The 24,996-nt window shown below is 40.9% G+C and overlaps 3 protein-coding genes across 3 annotated transcripts; 2 read left to right on the top strand and 1 right to left on the bottom strand.

Annotated features, from left to right (window-relative positions):
- The first annotated feature begins 6,710 nt into the window (after positions 1 to 6,710).
- On the top strand, positions 6,711 to 11,212 carry LOC115689628 (E3 ubiquitin-protein ligase SPL2). The gene is made up of 6 exons (XM_030615742.2): positions 6,711 to 7,264; positions 8,542 to 8,643; positions 9,377 to 9,547; positions 9,730 to 9,851; positions 10,409 to 10,528; positions 10,639 to 11,212. The coding sequence occupies exons 1-6, from the start codon at positions 6,881 to 6,883 to the stop codon at positions 10,931 to 10,933; spliced, it is 1,194 nt and encodes a 397-aa protein (XP_030471602.1). The 5' UTR covers positions 6,711 to 6,880; the 3' UTR covers positions 10,934 to 11,212.
- A 2,792-nt stretch (positions 11,213 to 14,004) lies between these two features.
- Positions 14,005 to 14,853, bottom strand: LOC115668195 (auxin-binding protein ABP19a). The gene has a single exon (XM_030589684.2). The coding sequence runs from the start codon at positions 14,759 to 14,761 to the stop codon at positions 14,135 to 14,137; it is 627 nt and encodes a 208-aa protein (XP_030445544.1). The 5' UTR covers positions 14,762 to 14,853; the 3' UTR covers positions 14,005 to 14,134.
- An 8,264-nt stretch (positions 14,854 to 23,117) lies between these two features.
- LOC115667058 (growth-regulating factor 5-like) lies at positions 23,118 to 24,913 on the top strand. Its single transcript, XM_030588687.2, has 3 exons — positions 23,118 to 23,523; positions 23,629 to 24,070; positions 24,339 to 24,913. The coding sequence occupies exons 1-3, from the start codon at positions 23,325 to 23,327 to the stop codon at positions 24,589 to 24,591; spliced, it is 894 nt and encodes a 297-aa protein (XP_030444547.1). The 5' UTR covers positions 23,118 to 23,324; the 3' UTR covers positions 24,592 to 24,913.
- Positions 24,914 to 24,996: the final 83 nt, after the last annotated feature.

Here is a 24,996-nt window from a genome sequence, read left to right as displayed (position 1 = left end):
GAAACCCTGTTAACAACGCTTTCTCAGCACTCAAGTAGATCGTCTTACTTATGTTCTTTTACTTATAAGTAAAACTACCATTGCCATGCGATATTAACATCCCAGTCTGTTAATAAGCCCTACTTCAACAAACATGAGCCCAAAATTCTCTCTCTAGAGAAGAAGAAAATCTTATGACACTGATGCTCAATGGAGCGCACATTCCACAAAAGACAATTACTCAAATTGTCTCACACAGTGACCTGGTGGAATTTAGTTTGGGTTCCATATTCACGTCTATGGAAAATGGAACACATCCTTAGGACGGAACACCAGACAACCGGCCAACATGAAAATCAGAGAGGATTGGAGTTAAAAATTAAAGGAACCACATGATTTAGGATATGGTTATCTTGCTAAAATAAATCATAAAATTGCTTGATGTTTCTGTCAAGAAAAAAAGAATTCGGTCCTTCCTGCAAGTATTCATACCATTTAAGAAAGAATCGTGACAAACAAAGTTCTCCTGATGTCAAAATTATTTAGAGAGAGAGAGAGAGAGAGAGAGACGCAATTTTCATCTGGCAAAGTGATGTTGGTTTGGTAAAGGAGACCTTGCAGCGGAAAAATTTCATCATCAAACGTCAACAAGAAATAATCACTCCAAATAATAGGGAATCATTCTGTAATAAAATTAGTTACCAAAGAGTCGTGGAATCACTGCACAGAAGTTTGTCAATTTCTATATTTCTTTTCAAAATCTAAATATGATAATGTCCCCCTCTCTAAATGAAACTTCATTTTCTTTACCTCCCAATCATCAAAATCAATAATCATCCAAAATCAGAGAAATCATTCCATTTGTTCTTCCATTTTTCTAGCCAAAACAAGTCTGCAATTCAAAAACAGCCACAATATCTTTAAATAATGACTACTTTGCCGTTGCATAAAGCTCTCTGAACCATAAAGAATCCTAATACTCCTTTCACTTCCTTCCAAACTTCATACCAGTTATGGTGAAGAACTTAATACCTATCTCCTGTATAGATTTTAGAGATCCATCAGTATCGCAGAGCTTTCTCAATCCTAAAATACAGTTTCAATCGATAGGCATCCAAAAACTATAAAGCATCATTCCAACATTATTCTGCTCTATAATTCTTTCTAGAATCGGGACACTAGAATCCATTTACCTCTATTGCATCATCCTTAAAATTTGCCAAACGTAAATCTCAAATAAGAGCTGAAGTTATCAAAATCCTTCCAAGGTTAAATTTCCTTCTGACTTCAAGATCAAATATTCACTCAAAATTATAAAAATATTTCCACAACCTTCAAATGTCAAAGAAATCAAAGTCGTTATATTCTAAATTTCTCTCTAACAACAATATATCACATCTGCCCCCATAAATGAACTTTTCCACTGATTTGCAAAACATCATCCTAAAAATTTATTAGGGAACCTGTGACAGTCTATATCAAAAATTCAGAAAACAGGACGCAACAAATTTAATCTCTCTATATTTCTCTTTAAAAATCAGGGCACTAACATCCACTAATTTCACATGAATGTCATCCTTGAAATTTGTCAAACATCAATGTCAAATAGTCAACCCAAAATAATCAAAATCATTCTGACGTCAAGCTCAAATAATCACCTAAAATTACATAATCATTACTCATAAACTCACCTTCAAAAGTCATAGAAATCAATCCTCCAACAATCATTTTGCCCCTTAAGTAAAATTGTCCCCTAAGTTGCAAAACATCAACCACGAAGTTCTTGAGGGAACTGACTCGATATCAAAACTTAAGAAAACAGGACACTAGCAGCAACCTCAAAATTATTCTGCTCTATATTTCTTCATAGTTTCATGACACTAGCATATATTCACCCCAATTAATTTCATCTATGAAATTTGCGAAACATCAATCCCAAATAATCGCCCAAAATATAATAATCATTACAAAATCAAGATCAAATTATCACCCAAAATTATAGACATCACTCCACAGTCCACTCACCTTCAAAAGTTACAGAAATGAAAACTCCAACAATCATTCTACTGTAATATCAACATATCATTCATTGGCCTCACCAACTATTATCGACGGTGCGTCCGAGGATATTCGAGCATCATCGTGCCACTCACGGATATGTTGAAGAAGGAGAAATTGTGGAAGTGGACAGCCCGATGCCAAAAAAGACATTTGATTGCTTGAAGCAAGCCATGACCGAGGAGCCGGTGCTCGTGTTGCCCGATCATGCCAAACTTGACAAGGTAGAGACCGATGCTTCTGATTATGCTATTGGTATTATCCTTATGTAGGATGGGCATTCGGTGGCGTTTGAATCAAGGAAGCTAAATGATACCGAACAACAGTATACGGTTCAAGAGAAGGAAATGACTGCAGTGGTGCATTGCCTTCGTATTTGGAGGCATTATCTCTTGGGATCCCAGTTTGTCGTGAGGACAGACAATGTGGCCATAAGCTATTTCCAGACTCAGAAGAAGTTGAGTTCGAAGCAAGTTCGATGGTAAGACTTTTTGGCGGAGTTTGATTATATGCTTGAGTACAATCCTGGGAAGGCGAACTCCGTGGCCAACACACTTAGTCGGAAGATGGAGCTGGCGTCCATCAGTCGTCTCGAGAATCCATGGACCGAGTGGATAAGGAGGGGGTTGCAACATGATCCAATTGCCAAGGCGCTCATTGAGTATGCACGGGAGGGAAAAACTCGGCAATTTTGGTGTGAAGATGACTTGCTTTACACCAAGGGGCGGCGATTGTACGTGCCATTGCATGGAAAGCTAAGGATGGAAGTCCTACACGAGTACCATGATTCTAAGTGGACGGGTCACTTGAGGATTCACCGCATCATGGTACTTGTGGAGGATCGGTACTATTAACCACACTTGCGTGACGATGTCAAGGCCTATGTTCGGACATGTCTTGTATGCCAACAAGACAAACTAGAGCAACGGTTGTCAACGGGACTTTAGAGCCACTTCCTATCCCAAAGCGTCCATGGGAGAGTGTCTCCATGGACTTCATTGTGAATTTGCCTAAGTTTGAAGGGTGTCGGACTCTCCTGATCGTGGTGGATCGGTTTTCCAAGTATACGACTTTCGTGCCCGCATCAAAAGATTGTCCGGCTGAAGAGGCGGTCAAGCTATTCTTGAAGCATGTCATCAAATACTGGGGAGTGCCGCCAACGATCGTGAGTGATCATGATTCTTGATTCACGGGTAAGTTCCGGACCGAGCTCTTTAAATTACTAGGGTCGGACCTCAATTTCTCCACGAGTGTGCATCCCCAAACCGACGATCAGACATAGCGGGTTAATGCACTCTTGGAGTTGTACCTCTGGCACTACGTGAGTACGACACAGGTGAATTGGGCGAAATTGATCGACATAGCCTAGTTTTCTTACAATCTTCAATGGAGCGAGTCCACGAACCAAAGTCCGTTCAAGATCGTGACAGGGCAGCAACCACTCACCCCGAGTACGGTTATGATGAGCTATAAGGGGAGTAGGCCCTCCACTTTCAAGTTTGCAAAGGAGTGGCATGAGCAGGCAGACTTGGCACGAACGTGTCTATACAAGGCCTTGAAGCGCACGAAGAAGTGGGCCGATAAGAAACGACAGCACGTGAAGTTCCAAGTCTGGGACTTGGTGTTGGCCAAGCTACACCTAGTTTTTTGATACAAGGATGTACACAAAGGGCATATCCGTCGCTATGAAGAGCCATTTCGAGTGCTGCAATGAGTCGGGAATGTCACATATAAGCTGGAACTTCCACCAAAACTTAAGGTACATTCAGTATTCCGTGTGAGTATGCTTAGACCTTTCCATGTAAACGAAAAAGACCTGGATCGAGAGGAGTCGCAATAGGTGCCGCTTGGGGTAAAAACCTCCTATGATTGAGACGCTGACTTCATCATGGCGGATCGAGTCATATGGAAGCCATATCATGCGCCAAAGCGAGAGTATTTGATTTAATGGAAGGGTCTTCCGGAGAGTGAAGCAAGTTGAGCTTTGGCAGTTCAAGAAACATATCGATGTATTCTATGTCGAAGACATGACGAGGGTATAGCCCGAATAGGTGGGGGAGAATGTCACGACCGAGAGAATTGGATCGTTCACGAGGGTTCTGAACGAAGGACCATGATTAATCCATGAACGAACGGGCAGACCTCAAGGATACTAAGTCCTAGAGTTTTCTTGATATGTTCTAGAATACTTTTGGGGGCGGACATTATTGTAATTTTACCTTTTTCTTGTAAATCTATTGGCCAATGGAGAGGTGGCATTTGATTAGGGATAGAGAGGTGCGATCTCCACCATTAAATCGACGAGAGATCTACGGATACGATCAGTCATGTACTTGTATATAAAGGGGTCTCCTCTCCTCACTTGCAAATCTCATTCTCAAGTGAAATATAATCCAGAGCTTTTCTCTAGAGTTTCTCTCTTTAAAGATTCTCGTGAGTGAGTTTGGGAAGGCTGACTTGGAAAGAAATTCCTAAGGTTACACAGGTAAGGGAACTCTAGATCGATCGACCCGTGATACATATCAATCTCTTTATATATTTCGTCAATATGTTCGTGTTACAAAAGATCAACAAACAGGTTAAAAAACCACAAAACTCTGCCAAACAAATCAAGTTATTCTCAAAGAAAGTAGATTGAAGCAAGAGATTAATAACCAACGTACAAAAAAAAATTCTTAACTTTTTTTCTGGAGAAAAATAGAGATTTGTCCTAAAAATTACTGCTCATAAAAAGCCATCAACAAATAGGTTTAACAAATTTGTGGGATAATCAATCATAATATGCATGTTTTTTTAAAAGCAAATTCAAAACCCCAAAATTATTTGAAAAATAATAGGTCTTGCACACATAAGAGAAAGGAGTACAAATTCCGTCGGTGGCGAGTTTGAAAACTAAATTTTATGGAAACTTCAAATAGGGTTACTCTTTGATAGAAAACTTAAAATCAAGACGTTAATATGGAGAAAGGAAAAAACAAAAGTCTTCTATAAAATAGAGAGAAAGTACTGCTCATTACCACATTAACAGATAGGTTGGTGAAAATTGTGGGATATACACTACCACATGAATTCCCAAAAAAGTCTCAAAAATAGCAAGTCTCGTTCAAATTAATGTAAGGAAAAACTAATATTCACAAGTATGTACATATCAAGTAGAACGAAGATTTTAAGTTCTTACAAAGAGATTTACACAAACCACAGCATCATCGTCATGCCACAACACCCATTCACACAGGCTAGAAAAGGGAAAAAGTTCGAGAAATTTACTAATCCACCTCAACCGGTGATCAACCCGGCGCTTGCCCCTCGCCGCCGCCACGGGCGACCCAGTCGCCGAGTCTCGACCAAAGCCCCACTCCTCTGTGTCTCTCTGTGCCCCAACACTAAGGCATCCGTTCGTCGATCATCGGCTGTAGGCGGAGCCTGCAATGGTTCTGCCCTCTCCAATCAAGCCGAATCTAGCTCCGTCGAGAGAGGAAAAGGAAATACGCAAATGAAGAAGAAGAAATGATGTGATGGTGCGTGACCGTTTGTGTATTTTTATTTTGGCCGCAGAGAGAGGAGGGGTTCTAACGGGTATTTAGTCTCCCTTTCCCCGTTGTTCCAAATTTGTCTTAACAATAAACAATATTGCGGATTTGTTTTATTTGATTTGATTTGATTTGATTTGTGGCAGTTACTCACTAAAGAAACTGTAATGCAGTACCAAGCACTGATTTAGCACAGAAAATGTAATTCAACTTTGACGTAGATTACTACGTTAAATTGAGTGACTGCCAATCCTTGGTGAACTTAATTAATATTATACTCATTATTAGTAAATTGCTAACATAGTCTCATCGGAGTAATATACCTTACTGTATCATAAAAGCAAAACGATGTTCATAAGTAGTATTTTGTGTTAAAATTAGTTTCACCGCCGTTAAATTACATTTATGTTCATACATATTTATAAATGCAAAAGCTATCTTAGAGTTCATAAATGACTCTTTACATTCGTTAAAAACAAGGAGAAAGTCCAAAACATGAAGAATTTTTGACAAAATATTCACCTACAAATTAGCATGTAATATTCAGCCAAAAAAAATAGCCTATAGTTTCTCTGGTCTGGAGGAAAATTCCCTCGACCAGTAATGCCCCTTGTTCTAATTTGCTCGTTCGATGGTTGAAATACATGTAATGTCATTATTAATTCCATTATTATAGTATTATCAACAATAATTTATTTGAGCAAAGCTCAATTTCTATTCTGTCGATACATTGATAAGTTTGCAGTAGAGCTCTCCAATCTTAAGGCGTTTCTAAGTCATATCTATCTCTTACTTTCAGTTCCTGAATATTTCTTTTCAAGTTTAGAGCTTGAGATCAGACATTGATCTAACTTAGGTAGATATTAGCCTTCAAATTGACTGTGAATCTTTCCATCAATTTCCTAAAAAATTGAAAATGAATTTGATAAAATTCGAAGTGATTCATTTTGCTTTGGCTTTGACCAGACAGAACGCAACCTGAAAATCAATTAGCTCTTCTAACGTGGAGACGGGTCTCTAAGCTATGATCGTCCCAATTTGGGCTTGGCCCAATTTGTATTTGGGCCAATCAAAGGGCCCAGGATCGGCCCATCAGCCCAATTATCAGTTTCATTCTCCCGGTATGAACCGTCATCGTCGAGAGTCAGATATTTTTATCGTCGCAGCGCGTCTTTCTTCGCCACCGACGAGAGCCATTCCCGCCGCCCCCACGCGCCACCGCCTCAACTCCGATCGCACCCGCCACCACCGCGCTCAGCTCACATGTGACCGCCTGGAAACACCACCACCACCTAATTCCCCGAAACCGCGCCATGTCCTCGCACGAGCAAGCCATAGTCTCTCTCCTCTCTAACTTCGCCCTCTCGTTCGACGGCGCCGTCCTCGGCCTGACCCTCGCTTACGCCGCCGTCCGCACGATCGTCAAGTTCACCTCCAGCTCCTCCGCTCTCCGCAAGCTCCGGGACGCCCCGTCGGCCCGAGTCTCCGACCTCCGGTCCGTGCTCTCCGTCGAAGGCGGTTCCGATTCGGAGTCCGATTCGTCGAGCCGGTCGGGAACGGAGGAGCTCGTGATCGTGCGCGGACTCGTGGAGGCGAAATCGGCTGTCGAAGGAGGGACGTGGAAGAGCTTGAGGCAGAATGTCTTGGTCTCGCAGGACTCCGGCGATAGGGCGGTGATCGTACAGAGGACTCAAACTGTAAGTGTGATTACACGCAGTGTTGTCGAATATTTTACTCGAGTATGTAACGTAATTGAAAGTGGTCTTTGTCTGACAATTCGTGGTAGCATTAAAGCATGAAGATGTGTACAAGGGGTAAATGTATGCCTCATGTTCGGATGTTCTATCCGTATGTTTTGCATGAGTGTAAGCAAGTCATTGCCAATTTCAGTGAGTTGATGTTTCGTCTTGTCTTTCAATGCCACAAGACTGCAAAAGGGAAGCAAATTGATTGTTGAGGTATCGAGGAGTCCTTATGAATTTGGTGTGATTAGTTTTGGAAATGTCATAGTCGCTGCTGCTTCTTTTTCGAGTGGGGTCTCAATATAAGTGCATGTTGAGACAATGGAGGATTTCATGAATTGTAGGGAGGCTGAAGCAATGACTTAGCTACATCATCTGGTATGAGTGCATTTGCTGGTAAAGTTGTGTCACTGCATTTCTTCATTTGTGATGTGAAGTAAAGCTGACAATTTGAAAGTCGAGAGTTTTCAAGCTTATAGCAAATAGTCTTGGCTTAGCACGTGAATTCCTTCTTCTGTAAGTGCGATGCAATTTATGATAAAGTGGACTCTCATGTAATTTTGGTCATGATGAAAGGAGGAAAAGATGAGGACTTTAACATTGTTGGAGTAGGATACATGCACCACTTTCATTTCTCTTTTTGAGATATATATATATATATATTTGGGTAATTACAAATTTACAATGGGCTGGGGATGAATGCATTGGTGTCTCTGGGCCTTAGGAAGGATATGCCAGTCCGGTTTGGGAAGACACCACCAGAAAGTTGATTTGGCGTGCATACCTAGAGAAAAAGCTAGAAGCAAAGGGAAGATCAATATTTAGGAAGTATAGAGGAAAATCTAGGATTCAGGGTCTCCCTGCTGTTCGGTGTCCTCTCATATTTGACGGGCTTTTACATGCACCAGGTGCCTATACCCTTCTCTCCCCTAATTGTGAGTTCCAGTTGAGTGGGAACACATATCCTGTCATCTGCTCCAGGGATCTTGCTCGAACTACGCAATAATTTCTCTTTTATTTTTTTCTTTCTTTGTAGAACTATAATATCAATGAAAGGACAGGTCTTAGTTTTGTGAAATCCGCATAATTGAGCAATTATAACTGCAGTTCATGCATTAAAATGTCGTAATTGCTCGTGCCGATAGTGGTTTTACGGAAACGTATTTGTTATTGTTTACCTCAGTCTTCCATGATCATTTGATAACCTTGATCTTCTATTTTCCATCATGAAGTGCATATACAATGAGTGGAAGGGATTTTTTGGATGGACTTCGGATCTACGCGCTATCTTGTCAAGATCCTTGCGAGAAAGAAAATCCTCATCACTAAGAACGGTAAGTAGAATTGTTCCAGAGGTTGGTTCTTATATTTAAGCTATATTTTTGCTAGGAAAACTGCTGTTAAAGCTTACATTACTTGTTCTTTGAGTGGGTTTACTTTACATAATGTTTGTCTTCAGCTAGGAACGATGGACCTCCTTCTGGTTTAAGGGTAAATATCACATTTTATTTTCTCCCTTGACACTGGAAATGTCTGGCAGACTATACATACAACCGTGATTGTAGACATGTCAAAATTGGTGTTGCCATGGGACATCACATGGTGTTCATGTCCTGAATAACGGGATGTTGCGCTATAGAGTCTGTACTTTATCCCAAATTAAAAGGCAGGGAGAGTTACTGCTTTCGTTAAATACATGTGCAGTTGGTGAAGCTAAAGATATTGAGAGATATAAGACAACTTTACAAGGCTTAGCTTTTCAGTCTCAAGCATTTAGTTATTATGCTTCTGTTCTCGCATTGTGCACGGGAGATTTGGGATCTCAGTAGTCAGAGGTTTCTCTTTTTTTGGCCGACAAAACTGAAGATTCCTCAAGAAAAGTTTGCGTACAATCATCTTATTGAGATTGTCTTTATAAAATAATTTCTGTAATACTTTTTCCTGTTCTTGATGGTCTTAACTATGTGCGATGAGAAACTTGGGTTTGATGATATAGAACAGAGCAGTCAAATATTGGCTTACTGCTTTAGTTGCCGGACTTGCTTATATCTGTTAGTATGACTGCAGGTTCCTTTTGTACTCGTTGATGGTAGTCAGTGGCCGGCAGCGGATTATGTTGTTGTGAACATGGATGGTTCAAAGCATCATCTACCTCTTACCACAGTATATCACCAACTGCAGCCGATTAATGCTTCTCCTTACACATTCCTTCAGGCACTTTTTGGTCATGAATACCCTGTAAGTTTTCAACATATAATGACATATACTTCTTGATGCAGATGGGTAACTATGATGTTTCTTGCACCTTGAAGATCTTTATGATAATCTAGACCTTGCCGTTCCTTCAATTTTGTTCTTTTGATGTTTTTACTTTGACACAAGTATCTGACCCAATGCTCTTCTTTCTCTGTTTTATGAAGGTTGGACTGCTTGATGAGGAGAAAATTCTTCCAATAGGAAAGGACATCAGTGCTGTTGGCCTTGGCTTTTTGAAAAATGGAATTCCGGAGATCAAGTCATGCAATGATCTTCCATATTTTCTGTGAGTGTTCCTCTCATGGTGATGGATGGAAATTGGATTAGTCTTGATGCTTGCTTGTAGATTCTTTTCCCATCTGTGGACTAATTACCCATGTGCACTATTTTCTTTGATAATAAATCGACCCATGTGTACAAATTTATTCACTCTAATTTTGGTCAAGTTTTCTAGAAGGATGTGAATATGTAGTGAATGTCCTGTTTGGAAGTTTGTATGGTTGCATTTTGCATAACATGGAGAGTTCAACAGTCGTGTAATTTCATGAATTTTCGGGTGATCTGCACAACCACCTATTATTCTAGTATTTCTCCCCTTACCTGTCAAAGGAAATTGTGATGCCTCTCCCTTTGATGCTTGTCATTTGTTTGAGTATGGAATGTTGTGTAAACGAACAGTCTGCTTCACGTAACTCAAGTTGTTAAGAATCGACCATCTCATATTTCCTTCTAGGGTTGTTGACATAATTATGCTTTAGGATATATTACTTAGATCTTGCACCGGCAGCCCTTCCTTGACAGTGTCAATTACTATTGAATTGACTGTTATTTGACATTTTTCAGTACCGAGATGACAAAAGATCAGATGGTGATTGATCTTGCCTTCCGGACAAAGATACTCTTCTGGAGTAGTATTCTTCTTGGATCGGCTTCAGTTGGTATCCTTGGATTTGCTTTTGTAAGGTTGGTAGCTATCGACCAAGTAATTTGTAATCCGTATTCTATATCCCGTCGACTTCAAGACTCGATAATCTTTGACTTTATTGGACTTAGACTGAATATTCTTTCCTCAGAAATTGGAACAGATGGAAAGAGTGGAGGCAGCGTAGACGGGATGAGCAACAGCAGCAGAGCCATGCTGCAGTCGATGAGCCCAACACTCACATAGCAGAGGATGAATTGGGAGATGTACCAGATGGACAGTTATGTGTAATTTGTCTCATGAGGAGGAGGAGATCCGCTTTTGTTCCATGCGGTCATCTTGTGTGTTGTCAGCGATGTGCATTATCCGTGGAACGGGAGGTTTCACCAAAATGCCCTGTTTGTCGGCAGTCGATCTCCAATTCAGTCCGGATCTATGATTCTTGAGTATAATATTGATTCTGTTTCTGTTATTTAAGGGGTGGGAAGACGAAAATGTTAGCTTTTCTTCCTATAGATATTCTCAGTAAAAGAGCATGCCCATCCTTTAATGGAGAAACCACAGTGAACTGGTGATTATTTCTTGTGTAAACAAGTAACGATGCTTAGTAGGTCTCTCCTACCGTGATTACGGTATCGTTCTGTAAATTGAGCCTTGTTAATTCTTTGGACATTTACCAGAAGGCAAATCAGGAGGATGTAATTCGTGCTATTGATTGGACATGACTACTGATGGCAAGCATGCGTGAGGTTGATCTCATCCTCATCGCTTGGAGAATGTCGCACTTAGCGCCTTCTTTCTTCTTGTTTCCCAGCGCCTTCATTTTCTTTTTCAAGGGGTAAAAACATTAGACAGACGAATTGCCTTCTCTTTCTCTGCCTGTGAAGACTGAAGAGCTAAATCCATGAAGCAACTTGCAGAGCAATTTCTTTCAATTTTAGTTATCTCGTCCTTTGCCTCAACGGACTGGTTTAGTTCTTAACATTGCTAAAAGAATCAATTGATAAGTTCAAACAAGCAATGTAAGGAAAGAACATTTGTCGCTTCAACTCAGACTCTAGTTGTCAAGTATGAAGAAATGGCTGAAAATGTCAGACTCTCGCTGTCAAAAATGAGCTTTTACCATTCTGATCACAGGTAATGTTCACGATGAATATTCAATCCAAATCAAGATGATGTACAACAGTACCATAATCTGGCAGAAGAATCTTGATTTGTCTCCCTCATTCATTTTCAGTTACCAAATCAAGCGAAGCACCATCAAGATCTTCTTGAAGAGCGCTGGAGGAGAGCTGCGCATGATGGTTCTCCTCAGCCTTTTTCAACAAATTATCCTTATACAATTTGGCTCTCACCGCGAGCACATGGTAGGAGCCTGGCTCAGCTTTCTCCTCTGGCCAACTTACGTGCTAGCCGACTCTCGAGGCAACAAGGAGAAAGCACAAGAAATCCCGGTGATCATCCGATGAGCCATCTCCACGCATTTTGGGCCCTCTTCCTTCTCTTCTACCTCAGTGGTACTGACAATGTCATGGCTTACTACTTGGAAGACAATGACCTATGGCTGAGCTTACCAGGTTGGGATCGCTGGTTACGTGCTGTGTCCTAAAAGGCCAATGCTCTTGCGTCTGTTCAATTCTAGTGTTTATAGCAGGACTTGTTAAGTATGGGGAAAGGACTTGGGTTCTCAAGTCCTCTAACTCAAGAAAATTTATGAGGGCCTCACTCTTGCTCTTTGATCCATCCCGCCATTACAATGAATTCATCCAAAAAAGGGACCCCAGGACAAATTAAACGAGATGCTTATTTCAGTTCTGAGGCAAGCAACATCCGAGAAGCTTATTACTCGTTCATGTTCACATACTTTTCAGCTGATGTGATCGTGAACTTCTTGGAAATGCAAGATGGTTTCTCAATCATATGCAAAAAGTCAGGGGGCGGCCGCCTTTAAGCCAGTTGAAACCAAGCTATGCTTCTCGTACGACGTCTACTAAACAAAAGCAACTTCAATTCACTAGAGTAAAGGTCTCCGCTTCATTAGTTTCTTGTTCTCTGTTTCTGCTTCAGTTTCCTTGACAACCCTTGCCGACAAGTGCAGCTATTCGAGGGTTGATAGAGGCATAACTCTCTCACTTCTAGTTGGGGCTATTGTTTTGGAGATCTATGGCACAGTATTACTTACGTTTTCTGATTGGACATTGTCTCAGTTGGCTGATCAATACCATTCACAACCTAATATGATTACTCCAGCCTTTTTTTTTTTCGATCTTAGACCAGCATTTCTCACTGGTACTATACTAAGAGATGGTCAGGGTCATTGTCACAGCTAGATCTAGTAAGTCTCTGTCTCAAGGCAGATGCAGGCTAGTCTCGAGGAATTGATCTCTTTGGCCTAGCTGCATTGTTGAGAGGGAAGTGGTCAATGACTCTTGCGGAGGTGAACAATAGAGTGAAAGAACTAATCATCGTCCAGCTCTTGGACAAACACGCGAGACCCGTCTCGAGTGGAATACGACATGTTTAGGCAAATTAGGGATGGCCATGGAGATCACGTTATGGCTTAGAGAAAAAGAGATAATGAATAGGGCGGAAGCATTCTCAGTGGCACATGGCAACAGAATTATGCTATCACAACGATCTTGACCACAACAACAATCAAGAAGCTGGAAACCCGAGATCGCATTGCCAAAATTAGCAAATGCCTCTCTGGTTAGATGCTCCACCTTCTTATCATGTACCCAACTATGCTCCCAAACGGTAGTGCGGTGAAGAGGTATCTAGTAACCATGTGACAAATTTCCCGTACCTTGAAGGATAATCTAGCTTGCTGGGAATTGCTTCAACTTTCAAGCTCCTCATGGAAGGCTCGTGCCATCATTAGTCTCCGATGCATCTAAGCTTGTCAAGTCATTACAATTACACGTATCAGAGGGGAAGAAAAATGGGAGTCCATACATTGTGTTTGGGTGTAGATGTTGAGCTACGTTGCAATCTGGAATAAGTGGAAGCAGCATGCACAGCAGCTTGCACAAGAACTAGGAGGTGAGTTGACAGCTTACATTTCGTTCCTTATGATGCATCTTAATTTGTATGAGCAATTTGAGATTCTGCGTAAATACCCAGGAGAGCCTAAGAAGTCCTTTCTCATTAAGATATGCCCTACTCTGTCTGCATGCCTAAGTAGAGACCTGGTCACCATGGAAGTGAAAATGGTCTGTGCACCCGAGGCTAGCAGATCTCTACCATTTTACGCAATATTTTTTCTCTTTTTTTATGCCATATGCTGCAATGACTCTTTTCTCTGTTCAGCTACCAGAAATATAGGAGCTCAACAGAATGACTGCTTGAACTGCTAGTTTGCTTGGTGGAATCACCATAGGATCAGAATATTTTGAAACAACTAAAATGGATCAAAACCTCAGCTGAATTGAGCTACTAGTTGAGCTGGTTCAGTTCCTTTGTGCATACAATTGACAAGGTACAGCATCGACAAACATTTTTCCAGGGAAAACAAAGCTAGAACAATGTTTCAATTGCATTATTAAACATGAAGAAATGGCTTCCACATTAGCAACAACAAGAAAACACATCCACAACAACAAATATCATCACACTAGAAAACAATCTGTAGCTGAGCTTGGCTTTGTTTAGCCGGTTCCACCGAGCACAGCCTTGAGCTTCTTCACTTGAGCATCATCCAGGAAAGTGGTCTTCTCCACCAACGGAGATGGCAAGTTGTTGGCAAACAATGCAAAATCGAGGATTTGGAGGCCAGGATTTGCACTGCTGAAGCTGACCACAGCGATGGACGTGGACCCACCTGCATTCACTTGGAAATGAAGCAACCCCTGTGGGAAAACCATAATGTCACCTCTCTTCAGGGTCTTCAAATAAACAGCATTGGCTGAAGAAATGAACCCTGCCAATATTTTCCCCCGAATCACAAACAGGAGCTCCGATGCGCCCGGGTGGGTGTGCAATGGGATGACGCCGGCCGGCGCCAGGTCCAATCGGGCTGCTGAGAGGCCGAGCCCATTGAGGCCCGGTAACTGGCTAACGAATGCAGGGGTCACGGCTGCTTTGATGATGTTGGTGGTGTTACCAGCTATTCCTAGTGCTGATAAAACAAAGTCATCGACAGTGACCTTTTTAGGGCTCTTGCAAGTGAAGCCCGCCGGGGTGTCTGGCCCTTTGAGGTTCGCAACACAGAAGTCCTGGACAGAGGCATGAGAAGAGGAGAAGAGAAGGGAGAAGAAGAAGAGAATGTGAAGCATTTTGGTTTGTGCTTTTTCTTTGCCTTCAGGTCCCAAGATATGGTATGTAGTAACTAAGTCACATAAGGTTTATATAGGAGTCGTGCACGAATAGGATACAAGTTGAACTGAGAAGACTTGATCACGCAGGATATAGTGATTATTCTGCACTGCAAGAGAGCCACAAGTTTTATGGGCTGTGAAGAGCCGGGGTATCTTCATTGAACCCAAACAAAAAAAAAAAGAGAGAAATCGAAATGCTGAAGCCTATACCACGTTGGAGAGATTGGTGGTCCATTGTAGCTGCAGGACAAAAACAGGAAGGCTCTTTTGGTAGTTAGGGATTTCAGTGCATGGAAGAGCCAATTGATTCTCGAAAGTCCCCTCTCATGTCAAACCAGGAAAAGGCACGAAACTAAAGGATAATCATTTTGGTGGGTCTCATTGGATATCTCTGCTGAAATGGCACTCCATTTAGGACCTTATGCCTTCCCTCATCTGATGTTGATCATAGCATGAATGAAAATAAATGAGACGTATACATGGAAAGAAGAGAACCACTGTGGCTAGAGATTAACAAAAGAAAGAGGGCATGTGTCTACGTTGGCGTTCATTTGCTAATATCTCCGATCAATGAGTCGGAAACGTCTGATTGCTCAACACTTTTGAGTTGGGCATATCGAGTTCTGCAAGTGTTTGAACCTGTCTCACATTTTTTGTGTTTCTTTGTTAGTTAGGAGTAGAAAAGGATCGGAATATATCGTAGTCAATCAATTGCTAACTATCTGGGTTAAAGCACAGAATAAGTTGGACCTTTCATTGCTAATATTTTCTGGGGAAAGAGAGATAAAATAAATCATGAGAAAAAGACATGGAATGATAGGATAACGAGTGCCGCTGAAGCACATGAACAAAGAACTGGAAGGGGGATTGCATGGGTGGTCCAGTGTAGGCACGTGAAGAGGGAACGCATGGAGCTCAAAACAAGAAGACATTTTGCCAGCTCTAATCAAGTAAACGAGAGGAGAGGAGCCCCTCTCCGCAGTGTAACTATCGTTGGAAGCATCTCTTGGTTGTCATTCCTTAACGTGAACCGTGGAATTGATGTATGGTCTAGAATCAACCCATTCATTCCCAATTGCCCTCCCAAGCCATATCCAAAAAACCAGATTTTACAGGATACTCTCTCTCTCTCTCTCTCCCCACGCCCGAACCCAATAGACGGTCATGGGCTTATGCCGGCCCTATATATCTCGGTCCGCATTTCCTCTTGCCCAACCTAAGAAATGTGTTGGACGTAGATGCCTAATGCGATTCTTTACGCTGATCCGCATTGTCGGACAAAATAAGAAGTTTGATTTAGGTGTGCTAGTGTATACTTGAATAGATCATGAAAATTTCATATGTGACTATAGGTGGTCGAAATAATCGGTGGAGCATTGTTCTATTCAAAAGGGCGTCAGGCTTTTATTAATTAGGGGGAAAAGTGCTGAATAAGTCCTAAACCTTTTAGGGTGGTGCCTATTTAGTTCTAAACCTATTTTTTGTGCCAATTAAGTCCTAAACCTTTTGATATAGTGCCAATTTAGTCCTTTTGATCGGATTTTGCTGACGTGGACGTCGGCCGGTCACCGGCGCTCACGTGGATAAAATTTAATAATATTTTAATATTTTTTTCTTTTTTTTCTTTTTTTTTTCTTCTCCCTCTTCCAAATTCTGGCCTCTCGCCGGAGCGGCGACCGGGCCGGAGGCCGAGGCCGGCGCGGCAGGCCATCTACCTCGCTCGTATCCGGCGAGGCCCGGCCTCGCCGGATCTCGGGCGAGGTCGACCCGCCCGCCATGGCGAGGGACCGCCCGATGGCGAGCCTCACCTCACCAGCCAGATGAGGCTCGCCCTCGCCGGCGACGGCGAAGGCGAGCCTCGCCATGGCTGAGCGAGGCTCGACCTCGCCGGATCTGGCGAGGCTGGCCCGAGGCCAGCGAGGTCGACCTCGCCGCTTCGGCGACCGGCTGAAGGAAGAGGGAGAAGAAAAAAAAAAAAAAAAAAATTCAAAAAATATTAAAATATTATTAAATTTTGTCCACGCTCACGGTAACTGGGCCGTTGGCCGGCCGACGTCCACGTCAGCAAAATCCGGTCAAAAGGACTGAATTGACACTATATCAAAAGGTTTAGGACTAAAATGGCACCACCTCAAAAGGTTTAGGACTTATTCAGCACTTTTCCCATTAATTAGGACTACTACCACTAGGTACATTTGATCGAGCACACTATTAAGCCTTCAGCTTAGCTAAGTATTGTTCATTTTCGGCTTGTTAGAGGATTGGTGATTGATGATAAAAGGGAAACTAATACAAATGGTCTTTAACTTTGTCCAATATGTAATGTTTTTTTTTTTTGGTGTAATCCAATATGTAATGTTGTCCTTAAACTTTTAGTTTATTTAACGTGGTCCATGAGCTTTAGTTCAATTTGCAATATCATCTCTAAACTTTTAATTTGTTCAATGTGGTCCTTGAACTTTTGGAACATATTCAATTAATTCCATAAACTGTGTGAGTGTTGTCCTTCCATTAATTCAAGCTCAGAAACAACATTGAACATTTTCATATAGTTTAAGGATTAGAATGAACATGTACAAAAAGTTTAGAGACCGCGTTGAACATATTAAAAGTTCAGGGACGACATTAAACATTGGACTAAAGTTCAACGACTGCATTGAACAAATTAAAAGTTTATGGACGACATTGCACATTGGGCCAAAGTTCAAGAATCATTTGTGTAATTATCCTACTAAAAAATTTAATGAATAAGGGGCTTATTAGACTGCAGAAATTCTTCGCAAAACAAAGCCGGCAATGTCATTTCAGATGGACATCAGACAATTAGGTGGGCCGTTGGCGTTGGCCCGCCCAAAATTAGCCTGGTAACATGGGCTATCACATGTCCATGCGGGCTTTAAAGGGTTCGCCGAAGGGTGTGAAACTCGAACTCATAGAACCAAAATTCTTAGGAAAAAATTTGAATTATGCAACACGGGGAAGAAAAATGATTTCTTATCTGGACTTAGTTTATGCAACGTAGAAGCATGAAGTGAGGAGAAAGCATTAGTTACTTTTTTTATTATCCAGAGCCACGAACGCAGAGACCCGACTATCTAACGGCTCGAAGAACACCGTACGAGTCTTGTCAACCGATTAAGTTTATACCTTTTACATGTAACTAGTGGCCCCGATCCAAAGCAATTTGCACACAATTTGTGACATTCGATCTGATGACCTCCGGTTTCTGAGCTAGAAATCTCTCGATGCTCCAGCCAATTGCACTAACCCTGGGTTAAGCATTTTTCTAAACGAAATCTTTGCCCATTTTAGTTGCATATAAAGCCTTTAAACTCACATAACTTTTCTAAATCAAATTGCTGATTTCTGAGCTAGGAAATTCGAGTGCTTGTTCATGTTGTGAAATCTCGTTAAATTAATGGTCTTCGTCTTCGAGATTCTTTGTCTCACGCACCCAAACATGCACCTTTTGCAAAACTGAATTCATTGGTTTTACTATCCATGTCTCACAGAACTAACCATAATGTAAGTTATATAGAGTCATTGTTATATTCCGGATGATTACAAGCAGAGTTCATATTACTTTTTAAAGAGTAATCGATTTGATTCAATGGGAGGTGTACTTAAATGATTTTGTGAATTGCATGCCAGTATAAAATGTGGTATTACTCTCTTTCCTTCTTCACACACATGAGCTCTTAATTGATGCTTAATTATATGATGAGTTTTAGAAAGGAAAAATTATTTGAAAAGTCCTAAACCTATTGCAGTTTGGTCAATTCAGTCCTAAACGATATTTTTTACATATTAAAGTGGCCATTCTACCATTTCTAGTCATAACAAAGAAAAACAAATTGACTAAGTTGTTATCTCATATTTCACCTCTTTTGGCACCTTCTACTTTCAAGAAAAAGTGCTTTCACTTGCAAACAAACAGAAAAGTAAACATTTCTATATATCTTTTACTTGAACTCTCCTAGCATCTCATTTCCAAAAATGTATAATTTTGACGGAGCTAATTCCAAAAAAAAGTATCGACTTTACCATGGGTGACAATTCTAGACTGAATTTTTTTTTTGTTTCAATAAAAAGCATCAAATTTTACTCTAATTCCAAGTCTGGCCCTCATAATATGAAATTTTCAAATTGCTTAGACCAGATTTGGGATTTAAGTGAAAGTTTGTGATTTTTTATGAGATTAAAAAAATTTCAGGCCAGAATTGTCATTCAAGGTAAAGTTGATACTTTTTCTTTTAAATTAGGCCAATTTTGCCATGCTCAAATTAATGCGGAAAGCATTAATTTTCAAGGTGTTTACGTTTTCTTATTGTAAGTGTAATTAATTCATCCTCGACTAAGCATACTTAACAAGTACTCTTAACACGTTCCATAATATTAGCAGCTCATCGTCAAAAAAATATAGATGAATATATTGGATACACTGGATAAGTAATATTATTACATGAAACGCCAACAAGGAAACACGTTAAGATATACATTCCAGCCACCATTGGCGAAAGTATAGATCTAAATGAGGAGCTGTCGCGACCTAAAATTTCTCTCAGGCTAATGGATTGTTAAGACTAAGCCTAACTCGGGCCCTCCCAAGCCCTACCAATTCGCAACTTAGGGTTTAAGTTTTTAACATGCAAAAGTTTTTATGCTTGGAGTCGACACTAATCTATTTATGGTAGGTTGATTAGAAACCCAAATAAAACATAGGAGATATGTTTTATTCCTACGAACCAGATTCTAAGCCCGGGACTTGATTACGCTAGATCCGGTCTAACGCCCTTTCGGTACCTTTTCTTTCAAAAAAATGTTTTGCGTGCATTTGGATTCATTTTAACTTAGTCACTAGCATGTGAGGTGATCATGCGAGTGCGCAAACCACCAATTTAACACCCGAAAGTATTAAATAAATTGCAAGTTTGGAAGAATTACTTACCTGGAAGCAACGTAAGCATCGCATTGTTAGCTAGAAAATCACATTGACACCCTAATATGATTTCTAATTAACAAGCAATTCACTCAATTTCTTTTTTGGATTTTCACTTATTTAAATGAAATCTAGCCTATATGCAATGACATGCGGAAATGACATGCGATTAATGCAACCTAGCATGCAAACTATATGTCGTGCGACGACGTGACCTATTTCTAATGACAGACGAATGATTATTTTTGGTATTTTCTCAATTTAAATTCGGAATAATAAAAATGCCTAAATTAACATGCAAACTATGATGACTTAATCTACCCTAGCATGATTTCTTTTTAGGATTTTTGTTAAAATTCGAAATAATGAATAACCCGAATAATCTATTAAGATTAGAATATTACTTAATTTAAACTAGGAAATAGATCATCTCAAGTCCTAATTTAAATTACATAACTACTCTATCTTCTAGATACATTTAGGATTCCTAGACATGCAAAAACTCTAATTCAAATCTAATTAATATTTTTGAATTTTCTGTTTATTTGAAAAAGGAAAGCAATTAAATAAATAAGGATAGCAACCACATTCAAAACGTCCACGTGATCCGCCATATTTGTTTCAAACTCGGATTAGGCACAAAAATCAAACTATCGGTCATATCTATAGGGTTATAGATATCGACTGAAAGCCGATTATTCAAATTTGGAAAGCGGATAAAAATCATTATCGTACCCAAGTGGTTATGGATAGGATAATAATTTTCCGTATCGCCGCGTATCGAACCTAGGGATAAGGCCGGATAGTCGCCCGTATACGTTGCTAAATTAGAAAGTTTTCCTAATTTTGAATATTTAAAAATATTGGATATATCGAACATTATCCTAAGATTTCTAAATATCCACATGATATTCACGAAATATTCAAACACTCATATTAGGAAATTAAATATTCTGAAAATATCGGATAATGCCAATTACCTAATTTGCAGATAACTTCCAAATTCGAATTGTGGATCGGGATCGGACTCGGACGACGGGCGACGCGGCGTAGGCGCGGCAGCTCTACGGTGGCGTCCGGGCGTCGAAGACGGCGGGGGCGATGACCGGCTGAACAGCAACTTGGCGGGGGCGCTGTTTGCGGTGGTGCTTGTGATGGTTCACGGTTCTCGACCATGGATGAATTCGTGGGGGTTGACTGAACACGGCTAAGGGTCTGCAAAGCTTCTCTGAGATGCACAAGGCAAAGCAATCGGCAATTTTTTACTCCCTGTTCTCGGTTCTCCCCATCGTGCGTTGAATGTTGGTCAAGCTTGGGGAATCAATTCTTGCCTTTCTCCGTTCACAGCTACTTCTCGACGACGCTTGATGAACTTTGCTGGACTCCTTGATGATTGCCGTGGGAGTGGTAGCTTTGTCTTCTTCCTCATCCAGTCGTGAGTGCAAGCATTGGAGATCTGCAGGTGGGCGCACTCACCCCTGCGTGTGCTGCTCTCTTTTCTATCTAATGCTGGCCGATGCTCTCTGTATTGTCGTCGGGTGTGTTATGAATTGTGTGTTTCTCGTGCTCTAAAAAATCGTGTTCTGAAAATTGTGAGAGCCCCCTAAAATCCTGATCTAATGATGTATATATAACACTAATCTAGGTCAATTAGATGGGCTCTCTAGTCCTAATGGGCTTAGGCTTGGGCTTAGATTTTAATTTAATTTAAATGGGCTGAATTAATTAAGGATAATGGGCTGAATTAAGCTCAAATTAAAACAACCGAGCCCGTTTGACTTGTAATTCCCGCCCTGCATTCCAAGCGAGCCGAGTCTTGTTCGATGAAATTTTAAGCTCGTTCGTCACCGCCGGTCCGATGCAAAATGCAATTAATTTAAAATGAATTTAAACTATATGTTATGCAACCTAAATATTTTTGTTTAGGGGTTAAAAATTTAATCCCTAATTTTCTATACAAATTACGACTAAATGATACGCCAAAATTTAGGTGTCAACAGGAACTAACTGTTTAGTATGTATTAACACCAAAAAATGCCCAAATTTTTTCCTATCGACTTGGGCTGAAAAAGACCGAGTGAAATGCAATAAATATAAAACTTTCCTAGTGTTGAAGGCTTTCGGTTGGTAAGTATAGTTAGTGGACAAAGTAATTGGCCTTAGCAGACAGAAGATGCGACAAGGAATAACTATGTCTTGGAGCGTAGGCATCGATAAATGAAGGTCAGTTTAATCAACAAAGGGTCACGACTAACACAACTCACGATGAGCTAGATGCAAAGTAGCTATCTAAGTGATGGAGCCGATAATCTCGGACACAATTTGGTTAGGCTCATCGACATAGCTATGAAGTGAAATTGACACAACCGTCAAGTAGTGGATGCCTTATATCTCAGAAGCCACTAATGATAGCGGCTGAGAAATGTGGATTATGGCAACTATCAAGTAAAGGAGAATAAGGGATTCAAAATAACCGATGATATTGCATGTGAAGAGCGGAGAGAGAACAACCGTTGAAGTAGTAGGTGTTGAGCAGTTGTAGGTAGATACAAGTTCGTGAATTGATGCGGTCGTTTTCCTTGCCATTGATTATAGGCAGTAGTAACAAATATTAGACTCGTTATTCGTGCAAGGTACCGCTAATCAATTAATGTACATCAACTGTTCATTTTTACTTCCAGTCGAATACGATTTTATCTAGATTTCATAATTTTAATTTTCTTGTCAGTTATATTTCTTGTTCAAGAATCAGTAAAGGACCATTTACATTCTTCGTCAATTTTCATATCAATTTATGTTTCAAAAGGTTTTTGGTCAATATTTTTCGGCGAAACAGGATGTCAGATTATCGAATATACTACCATTCTATTCCGTGAAACTTTCTTTGATCACAAAGAGAAATATTTCTCTATCTAATCATAAATACGACCCACATCCCAATAATTAAATGGACCTAGCTAGCTACTAAGGAAGAGAGAGAGAGTTTAAAACTAAAGAATAACCTTGGGTGGCAATAAGTTGTTTGGATTCACATTAATTTTTTTGGGTAAGAAATTTTTTTTCTCAATTTAAACCCTAACAGAAAAAAAAATGTCATCATCCACGAGGGGCCAGGCACCCACTTCAAGGACCATGATGTGGAAACAGTACAGGAGAAATACACACTTAGCCCTCCTCTCGACCTCTAATTTCTTTTGCCCCTTTCTCGTGTCCTCGCTAGCAAGCACTGGTTCATATGTCCTGTAAAATTAATATATCAGAGAGCCAAAAAATAGCAGTGACAGAGGAGGCAAAGAAATGGCAGAAGTAGCAGAAAATAACAGGACCCACCAAGAATTCAGAGGTTGAGAGAGAGAGAGAGAGAGAGAGAGAGAGAACACAGCATATAACACATATCATGAGTCTCTCTTTCCATGATCCATGCATAAGTTTGTACAAACAATACTGACCAGCAATGACTGATTAGCATTTAGTCAGTACTCCTATCGAAGTGGTCAATCCCAAGAAGGGGATAAGAAAAAAAAAAGAGTCCTCTCTGTTTGTGCGTTGCTGAGGATTTTTGGTCGGCTGAGCCCTGAGAGGATGAGCGGGAGCGGAAGAATGATGAGCAGGTATTATCCATTCACAGAGGCACAGTGGCAAGAGCTAGAGACACAAGCCCTTGTCTACAAATACATGGTGTCAGGACTCCAAGTCCCACCTGAGCTCATCTTCAGTGTTAGAAGGAGCTTGGACTCCAACTCCTCCTCACTCTCCTTTGGCCCATTCCCTCCTCATCAAAGTAAGCTCTATCCATGTCCAAAAGCAAAACAAATGTATTATTCTATATGTTCTTGATGAAGAAAAGAAAAAAAGTGAGATCCTTTTTTTCATTTTTTTGGGTTAGTGGGTGGATGGGGTGAGTTCCAGGTGGGTTATGGCAGGAAAGCAGACCCTGAGCCAGGGAGGTGCAGAAGAACAGATGGTAAGAAATGGAGGTGCTCCAAGGAGGCCTACCCTGACTCCAAGTACTGTGAGAAGCACATGCACCGAGGCAAGCACCGTTCAAGAAAGCATGTGGAACCACAGCAACCGCCGCCAGCCTTGTCGATCGGCGCCACCGCTTGTCCACCAACTTCTTCATGCGTTGTCTCAGCTAGCGGTGAACATGAACACCACCACCCAACACTCCATCCCTTCCTGACTACTTCTTCTTCTTCCTCCTCCTCCACTAGGCCTCCTCCAGATGCTGTTCCATTCCCTCATCCATATGAAGCAAGCAGCCACCACCTTCAGCACAACTATGTGCTGAATCCTGGGTCATACTCTCAGAGTCATAAAGATGGCAGGTAGGCCTTGTCGGTTCGTGCTCAATTGTCAAAACTCAAAAGTCGTGAGTTCCTGTCAGTTCGAATCTCTGCAAAATATATGAAGTTTGATTGAGCGTTCTAAAGATATTGAATTATCATAAATTCATGTCATTTTCGAATGCTTTTGCAAAACTGTCAGACTCCCGTTGAAAACCGAATGGTTCGTGGAAAAAAGATCAATTTTTTTTTTCTTTTGACATCATTTCTCTAACTGCTGTTCGATGAATATTACCCGTCTTGCAAATAGGTATTATATGCATGGGAAGCTCAGTGAAGTGGACTATGAGAGATCTTTCTTCCCAGAGGCTTCAGGTGCAGAAACAAATTACTCTCAAGCTCATGATCCGTATCAGGGGCCGATCCAATTCTCTTCACAGCCACAGGACCACAGAGAAAGTCACTCCTTTGTTCTGGGTCCTGATTACAAATCAGCTGAGCCAATCAAGCCAGAGAAGGAAGACCAACCCCACAAGCCATTACACCACTTCTTTGGGAAATGAATGATCTTCTGTGCAAGTTGCTCTAGTCTCACTGACGGGGGTGACATGGAACGGAGGAACGCAACAGTAGGTGATGAATTCAATTCCTGCTGAAAAGAGGTAGGGTCCCATAGCAGAAGGAGGATTTGAAGTTTTGTTCTCACTTTTATATTTATTTTGCTTTCATTGCACTTTCTCTTTCCCCTGTGAGCAAACATGTCTCAGATTTGCAAGGCTTGTTTCTTGACTGGAAGCAACATTTGAATATGCTCCATGAGGGACTTGTCCACTTTCTGTAATCAAAGCACCACCTACTTTTTGCTCCTGCTGGTTCTCTTTTGGACATCATACATGGGCCCAACAAAACCCAGAACGCAGAGCATTATTTGCACCATGTATGATCGAACATGATGCACAATAGTCATC

The sequence above is a fragment of the Syzygium oleosum genome, unplaced genomic scaffold (assembly GCF_021117445.2).
Source record: "Syzygium oleosum isolate NSW1041296 unplaced genomic scaffold, Sole_v2.1 Sole_v2.51, whole genome shotgun sequence".
NCBI classification, from domain to species: Eukaryota; Viridiplantae; Streptophyta; class Magnoliopsida; order Myrtales; family Myrtaceae; genus Syzygium; species Syzygium oleosum.
This window is presented reverse-complemented; position numbering and strand designations above follow the sequence as displayed.